The sequence below is a fragment of the Quercus suber genome, unplaced genomic scaffold (genome assembly GCF_002906115.3).
Source record: "Quercus suber isolate HL8 unplaced genomic scaffold, Cork oak 2.0 scaffold_354, whole genome shotgun sequence".
Lineage (NCBI taxonomy): Eukaryota > Viridiplantae > Streptophyta > Magnoliopsida > Fagales > Fagaceae > Quercus > Quercus suber.
This window is the reverse complement of record NW_027069806.1, coordinates 243296-251928: the sequence shown is the minus strand read 5'-3', so window position 1 is coordinate 251928 and position 8633 is coordinate 243296. Positions and strand designations below refer to the sequence as shown.

Genomic DNA, 8633 nt, shown 5'->3' with positions numbered 1-8633 from the left:
TTTTGGTTTTGCAAAGAGAGTAATGGCGGGTGTTTGAAATTTTTTCAGGGCCAATTTAGTCCTTCTATTTTAAATAGCTCAATACAATATGTGTCTTTTTTAGGCTAGGTGTCAATTTCTTATTGGTCTTATAAATACCACATATGTGTTGAGTTGGAGTTTCTGAAACACTATATACTTTCTCACAAGGTAGAGTTTCTACTCTTTTAGAGATAGATAGCTATTCTTTATTTTAAAGAATAACTATCATAAGGAATGATTATTTCCTGTAATAAAAACATAATTAAACTATTGAATAACTTAATCATAGTAATAATTATTACATTACAGTACTTATTATACTCTACCAACTATATCCTAGATACCATGAAACTAAGATTACAAACAAATATATATATGAGATGGGTTCAAGTTACATATGGTGTAACTTTTTAGAGTTACACCTTTTTTAAACCACTAGGTTTAAGTAGAACTAACAGTTAAAAAAAGACTATAATTATTACAATAGAATTTAATTAATTACCCTTATTTATTATCTTATAAACCTATCTCTAAACTCAAAAAAGTTTGGCTTTTAACTCTCTCTCTCTCTCTCTCTCTCTCTCTCTCTCCTCCACCACCTTCACAGGTTGCCAGCAAAAAAAAAAAAAAAAAAAAAAAAAACCAAAATGGCGTACAACCATATCCTCAGCCCATCTTAGAGCTGCCCGCCACAATTGCTTCAACAAGTTCCAACTTCCAAATCTGAATCATCCTTCTTTTTTAATTTATTAGGGAAAAAGGGTTGCTCATTCAGTCAACAAAAAAAAAAAAAAAAAAAACGAAAAATTTGAGTATGAATGTTTCCTAGAGAAACATAATAATCACTGAAACCACAAACTTGACATGGATTCAACTTAAAAAAACAAAAAAATAAAAACTATACAAATAAAATCCATAAGAAATCATTGATACTCCTATACTTTCTAATCCCTACCCTTTGAAGCCAACAACACACGTCTCAACCTTTTAAAATTGAGATATACTTGGGAACTTTCTAAATACTTGGGCAGTGACATCGTGGGCAATTTGGAATGCGTGGAATAAATTCTATTTTGAGGGGACCCAATCTCTCCCAAGGATATTCTAAATGGGGCTATGGTTACCTGCCAATACAGAAGCTGCTGAAGGCACAACGTGGCACATGAAGCTAGTTGCAACAAACCTCGGCTTGACTGGACTGTGTTTATTGTTTATTAACGTATGGTAGTCTCTCCCCCTGTCTTGGCGGTGGCTGAATAGGGTATACATTGTTACGGTGTAAATGGTTTTGGATTTTCAATTTCAATAAAGTTCTATCTTTTATCTCAAAAAAAAAAAAAATGAAAGAAAGAAAGAAAGAAGAAACCAAGAGGATAACATAATAATAAAAGTGAATATAGTCCATAGACTGTACATTTTGAAATAACAAGTCCTGCATCAGTAAGCATCATGTGATAAATTGATAATGGAAGCAATAGCGGTGATATTTGTGGGGGGGGGGCATGAATCCCCACCCTTACACATAGCTACGCCCCTGGGAGTGAGATAGTATATCATGTTTCGAGTGTATATGTCATTTCTCTCACAACAGCTGCGTCTCACAACTGTGTGAGACCCAACTACTGTGAGAGAGATGGCATATACACCCAAAACACAATATAATTTTTCCCTGGGAGGAGGTTTTAGGCTTGTGAAAAATATTGGGTATTGTGCCAATCTAATAGCATTTTCTATGATTTTTTTTTCATAACAATCTACATGTCAAGTTGTTATTAGAATAACATAATGTTATTTTTATTAGCACTAATAATAATATACAAATTTAACAATTTGTAGAATTTATTGTGTCCAAACTTATTGAATCTGAAAATAATATCTCTCTGTCTCTTTGTTATTTAAGTATTAATTATGTTTAATCTCTTTTTTGCTTGCAAGATGATACTTGTGGATACTTTGTTTGGCTTGACCCTCCTACATGTGCACGTGGTAGAGAATTGGTGCCATGGCTTAGAGAGAAGATAGATAGCTTAGAGAAGGAGGAGGCAGCAGCCCATGCAAAGGAGAAAAAATATTCTCTAGCAATTTTGTTTTTTTCTTTATCTTTTGTTGGGTTGACGTGGATGAATTGCTGGAGAAGAACAAAAAAAAGATTACAGTGAAAGGACTTAATAAGGACTTAAGAGAGAGGAAAAAAAAACACAATTAGCAATTAATAAGGAAAGAGATAAAGGATGCTATTAATTTGGTAAGTAATTAATTATATAATTATGAACAATAGTGTTTTCTTTTAACAGTTTGATCTTTTAGAAATCTACGGTTTAAAAAAGGCACCGGGTGTAACTTAAACCCATCTCATATATATATATATATATATAAGTCATTTTCTTTCACTTTATTCACGAAGAGGAAACAGGTTTATGTGTGTGTTTCTTGGACACAACTATAGCCATGGCTACAAATCTCTCTCTTCTTTTATCAATTATACTTCTCCTTCTCGTAATACAGCCTATTAGAGGACACTCTTTCAAGTCCCTCCAAGGCTCCAGCATCTTGAGGGATCTCACAAGGGCCAAACGGTGAAAGGGCTGCATGAGATCAAAAACTATCTCAGTGCATTCGGCTACTTAAAGTTAAACCACAGCACTGGTTTAAGCAATGATAATGCTAGTGTAAAAGACAAGGATGAGTTCGATGAACATTTGGAACATGCAATAAAATCTTTCCAGAATAATTTTCATCTCATTGTTACAGGGAGGCTCGACTCTAGCACCCTCGATGTAATGATGACTCCACGGTGTGGAGTATCTAATATTGATGATAACATGAGTCCGAATTATGCATTTTTCCCTGGAAAGCCAAAATGGGGTAAGAAATATCTCACCTATACCATTGATTCAAGTGTCACGCGTGAAGTAGTGGATAAGTTAAGTTTTGCAATGCAAACGGGTTTCGAAGAATGGCACAAACATACACAATTTACATTTGCAAGGGGACGACCAAGTTCCACATCTGACATTGTGATAGGAATAATGCACATAGATGGACCTGGTAACGTTTTAGCGCATTCTGCTGCACCAACTGTTGGAATAATGCGCTTTGATGCCGATGAGAACTGGAGCATTAATGATAAACCAAATGTTGATCAAACTGACATGGTATCCGTGGCCACACATGAAATTGGACACATTGTTGGACTTCAACATAGTACACATCCAAATGCTGTTATGTACCCTTATTTGAACGGAGGAGTGACAAAAAGAAAATTGAGCCAAGATGATATTGATGGCGTGTTTGCTTTGTATGGCAAACCTTAAAGGATGAATGGGAAAAGGGGTACCGCGAAGAAAGAATATTTGCCTTTTATTACGAGTATAGTTTGAAATAAGAGTTATTGTACTATGGGTCCGTTTGGATAGCACTTATTGTTACTGAAAGTTGCTAAAAACTGATTGTTACTGAAAACACTGTAGCAAAATAATTTTTAAATGTGTAAATAGTATTGTGGGACCCACTTTTAATATTAAATATTGCGTAAACAGTACATGAACAATGCATAAACAGTGCACGCACAGTACATGCACAGTGAATTTTGTCCTCCAAAGTCAAAAAAGCTGGCAAAAAAAAAAAAAAAAAAAAAGGGAGAAAACGTGAAACGGAAAACGTGCCGCAACTTACCGTGCAATCCAAACGCAGGCTATGTATCTTCTTCTATACTACAGATAAGCAGATTCTCCTATTTTATTTGTAACTTTTGGCTTACCAAAATATTCTCATACAAATTTTGAAATAACAGACCCTCTAGTTTAATTTTATTTTTTACAAAAAAACAAAAAAAGTTAGCAAAAAAAGTTAAATGAGCAATAGTATCTCACGTACAAAAGGAAAAAAAAATTCAAATATCTAATTTCTATCTTTATTTGTTATCTATTTGCATTCAAATACTTCAATTATGTTTTATTAAAAAAAAAAAAAACTTTCTATTAAAGAGAAATTCACAAGAAGAACCTTTAAGGTAGAGGACAAAGGATCAAATCTGGATATAAACCATTATTAACAACTTGATTCAACCCAATTAACAACACAAACTACATGATGAGTAACCAAGACCTAGATGTCATTTCTTTAATGGTAGTGGTGGATTTGATGTGCTTGAGGCGAAGCTTATGCCGATTAGCCGAGCTATTACGGTTATGCTACCTCTAAATAGTTCTAGAGATAAATAGATCTAAAGAAACAAAATACAAATTCTAAAGTAGATCTAAAGTGATCAAACTTCCACAATTAAGAGTTTTACGTTTTTTTTTTAATTCATTTTTTTTCCTCTAAAATTGAGAAATTAAAATTTTCATTCGAATTTTGACCTGGATTTTTAAAATATTAATTGAAATTTTTTATTTTAATTTTATTAGCCACATCAGCTCAAGTGTGCCAACTGTGCAATGTGTTAGTCACGTAGGCATTTTTTTTAGTAAGTTAATGGTAAGGACTAGATTGACTGCAAGTTAAAAATAACAGAGACCAAATTGACTATGATCCTAAAATATAAGGACTAAAATAGTGTTTTTGCCTATATTTTTTTTAGGGCAAATTTCCATATTTTTGCACATGTAATAAATTTATTTGAATTTTAACTAATATTAAATTAATTTTGACATCATCACAGTTTGACCTCAGTGAACCTCGGTCCGATCTTAAAAATCTTGAACCCTCCCTTCTATTAGGGTTGGCAATTTTGCCCGGCTCTTCTTGACCCGCTCCTCCCCACTTCACCCCACGCGGGTTTTCCCCACCTCGCAAAGGTAGTGGGGCAGGGATGGGGCGAGATTTTAGCCTTGCACCATGGGATGAGGTGAGGATAGGTTTAGACTTTTTAGCCCGCCTTGCTCCGCCTCATCCCTACCCCACTCTGTATTAATAATGGTTAAATTGTAAATTTTTCACACCTAAAACCCTACTATTTAAACAAACATGTTATCAATTTATTTTATTTTACCTAATGTGGTCCTTTGCGTCTTTTTTCTCTCTAGTAAGGTTGGAATAAGGTGCTAATTTTAACGTTTTCTTTTGTCTTTATTAGAAACAAATTTATATACTATTAAATCATTGATATTTTACTAAGAGATTTTTGTTTTTATTGTGATATTGTCTTGTAAAACACTTCGATAATATTATTCAGTTTTTGCTAAAAATTAGTTTGATTTGATGGATAAATTTATTTGTAATTTCAAGTATATTTTTATTAATGAATCATGTTTTATTAAAAAAATTGTAATAGTTGTGGGAAAATCAACAAGAAGTAGAGTTTTATGGGGTGGGACGGCGCTTCACGAAGCCCCAAGGGGCGAGGATAGGGCAAAAAAAAATTTCATGTCATGAGGGGCGGGCCAGGGCAAGGATGGGACAAGTCAAAATCATGCGGGGCGAGGATGGGGTAAGAAAAATTTTCCCGTTATGAGGAGGCGGGCAGGGATAAGCCAAGACAAAATAATACGGGGTGGGGGCAGAGGCCCCATCCTTCGGCCCTACCCCGCCTTGCCCCAAGATTACCATCCCTACCTTCTATGGTTCTTTGAATGTTCTAGGTCTAAAACCATGCAAAAAGGTCTAGAAACCCTTGTTTATCAACCAAAAAAAAAAAACAAAAAAACAAAACAAAACAAAACAAAAAACAAAAACAAAATCCCTAATCAAATTTGTTACCAAAAAGGTAAGATCAATTTTAGTAATAATTATACTCCTTCTGTCCTATATTGTTAGTCCTCTATTCCATTTTGGGAAGTTCTAAAATAAAGTCTCTTTCTCAAATTAATAAATAAAATTTCTATCTTACCATTTACTTTATTTAAAAAGTCAATGTCATTCTTTTTGTAGGGTTAGGATTTGTGGCCCAAGCCCAAAACAATAAATTTGTAGAGTATGGGTGAAAGAGCTAGGTTGAGTATGGGATCAACAACAACGAATCACAACACTCAAGCACAAACCAACATAAATTTACACGTAAAGAATGGATATCTGAAGAACTATATTATTGATTATCTGGTGAACACAGATCTTAGGGTTACAGTAAAGTTCTTCTTATTGTAGGGTTAGGATTTGTGGCCCAAGCCCAAAACAATAAATTTGTAGAGTATGGGTGAAAGAGCTAGGTTGAGTATGGGATCAACAACAACGAATCACAACACTCAAGCACAAACCAACATAAATTTACACGTAAAGAATGGATATCTGAAGAACTATATTATTGATTATCTGGTGAACACAGATCTTAGGGTTACAGTAAAGTTCTTCTTATTTTTCCCCCCTCTTTCGTTAGGAGCTTCTTTCCTTTATATAACCTCCCTTCTCCTCATCTCTATCGTCCACTTGTACCTCATCTGTGAGTCTACTTGAGTATATGTCATGTCAAGCACCTCTTTTAGCTCTGTGTGAGTGGCGGTAGGTGAGGATACACTGTTCAGGGGTCTTCTCCACATAAATGCGGCCAGAAAAGTTGCTGCAGAGCATTAAATACGGTGGTAGCAGCTTTCCTTTTAGATATTTCTTCATCCTTATCGTCTCCAAGTGTATTCAGAGTTTATCTTGATCAGGAGGTGTCCTCGGAAGATCATCTTGATCTTTTATACGTTCAATTGATCCTTACTATTCGCATCAGAGAAATATAACCTCTTCGGACAGAAGGCGACATCTTCGGATTGTAATCACTTTTCTCTCTGGGGGTCCCTCTTCCAGATGGGCCTTGCCCTTACCATCGTCTTCTTCTCAGACACACAGTAATCCTTATATGGGCTCTTGGCCCACTATGTTAGACTGGACCCTTTTCCCCCCACACTTTTTATATAGTTTAAATTAATGAGGGTATCTCTATTAAAAAAACAAATTAAGGAGGATAATTTTGAAAACTCATACTCCATCTGTCCCACTTTGTTTGTCTTCTATTCCATTTTGAGATGTCCCAAAATATTGTCCTAATTCTAAAAATAAAAGTCATTAATTTAGTAATGTTCCTATTATACCCCTATTAATTTACTAGTTCAATTTTTTGATAAATTTATTTAAGGGTAGTTTTGGAAATTTATATATTTTTAAAATGTAGACAAGACAATAAATGATGTTCCATTAAAAAGTTTGACTTTTCAAACAGGACAAACAAAGTAGAACGGAGGGAGTACCTTTTTATACAACAGATAAGACAATAAATAACAGTCCTTTAAAAAGATAGATTTTTGAAACATGACAAATAAAATGTTGAGTTTTTGAAATAGGACAAACAAATTGAGACAAAAAGAATAGTAATCCCAATAATGTTTATAAACATCAACTCAATAATACATTAGATTGGATTCAAAAAAAAAAAAAACATTAGATTGATATTAGAACTTTGTCTCAAAGTTCACACACATTAACAAGTTTGTTTCTTTCCCTGAGCAATAGTGGATGTACTAACAGTTGAACAAGCAACTAAGACGAGGAAAAAAAAAAGAGTAATAGGTTAGACTAAAAAGTTTCCAAGTTTCAAGCTTCCAAAACCAAATTATTAGACAATTAGCAATACTATGGTAACAGTAAAGGAATAGCAAAAGAATACTAATAATTAAAGAGAGGCTTAATTGCAGAGGAATTGCAACCCAAAAATAATTATAATAGTAATAATAATAATAACACAGGTTGGGTTGTGTCAGCCTGTGGAGTAACTGTACCATATCCATCAAATTTGAGTACCTGAATTCTTAATGCCCAATAACCCCAATTTTCTTATCTAGCTAGTTGGGTAAAACCCACGCTCATCAAGTTGGGTTGGGTGGGTACTCATTGCTAGCGGATTTTGGCCAGCTCTAAATATTACGTCAACAACATTTTCACAATAATTTAATAGCAAATTTTAGATAACAAGTTATTACTGGTTTCATTCTCAAAAAAAAAAAAAAAAAGGTTGCTACTGGTTTTAATCTTGACCTAGTACTAATATCATTATTTTACCTCCAATAATAGGCTGCTACATCAAATTTGTTGTGAAATTTTGTGGACATAACATATTAACGTTATTTGTTTATTTATTTTTTTAATTCTTGAGAATCATATTAACGTTATTCTTTAATGTTAGATTCACCATTATTAAATGTTGCTTATTGGCATGATCTTCTAAAATCAACATCATTAAGCAAAAGATCCTTAAAATTAAAAATCAGCATCAAGCCAAACCAGCTTCACTACCCCACGTGAAATCCATGGCTCAAAATTACGTACCGAAAGACCTCTATTCAAGCATCCTGTAAAGACCTCTAAAGGATTTGGGGATTTTAAACATCCTTTAAAGCGTATTTTGGGATTTTAAACATCCTTTAAAGGCCTCTATTCAAGCCATGTGAGTAGAAACATTTAGGCAATTGGCACCTTCCAAAATATTTAGGAAATCGGTGCCTTCCTATGCAAAAAGTACCTGAGAGTTGAGAGTCTGGAGGGAAAGACCGAAAGAGTTTGAATATACTGTAACTATCTAAAAAAATGTGAAAACATCATTTTAGTCCCAATATTTTGGGTCACAGTCAATTTGGTCCCTACATTTTGATGACAATCAATTTAAATTATATTATTTTGAACTTGTAGTTAATTTG

General features: G+C 33.8%; 1 protein-coding gene across 1 annotated transcript; it reads left to right on the top strand.

The window, feature by feature from the left end:
• Positions 1-1129: 1129 nt before the first annotated feature.
• LOC111988562 (metalloendoproteinase 5-MMP) lies at positions 1130-3335 on the top strand. Its single transcript, XM_065760120.1, has 2 exons — positions 1130-1240; positions 2535-3335. The coding sequence occupies exons 1-2, from the start codon at positions 1130-1132 to the stop codon at positions 3333-3335; spliced, it is 912 nt and encodes a 303-aa protein (XP_065616192.1).
• The last annotated feature ends 5298 nt before the right edge of the window (positions 3336-8633 follow it).

Coding starts and splice junctions, on each gene's coding strand:
- LOC111988562 (XM_065760120.1), top strand. CDS start 1,130: ATGGGGCTATGGTTACCTGCCAATACAGAAGCTGCTGAAGGCACAACG. Junction 1,241..2,534: donor TGTGTTTATTGTTTATTAAC/GTATGGTAGTCT, acceptor ACAGCCTATTAG/AGGACACTCTTTCAAGTCCC.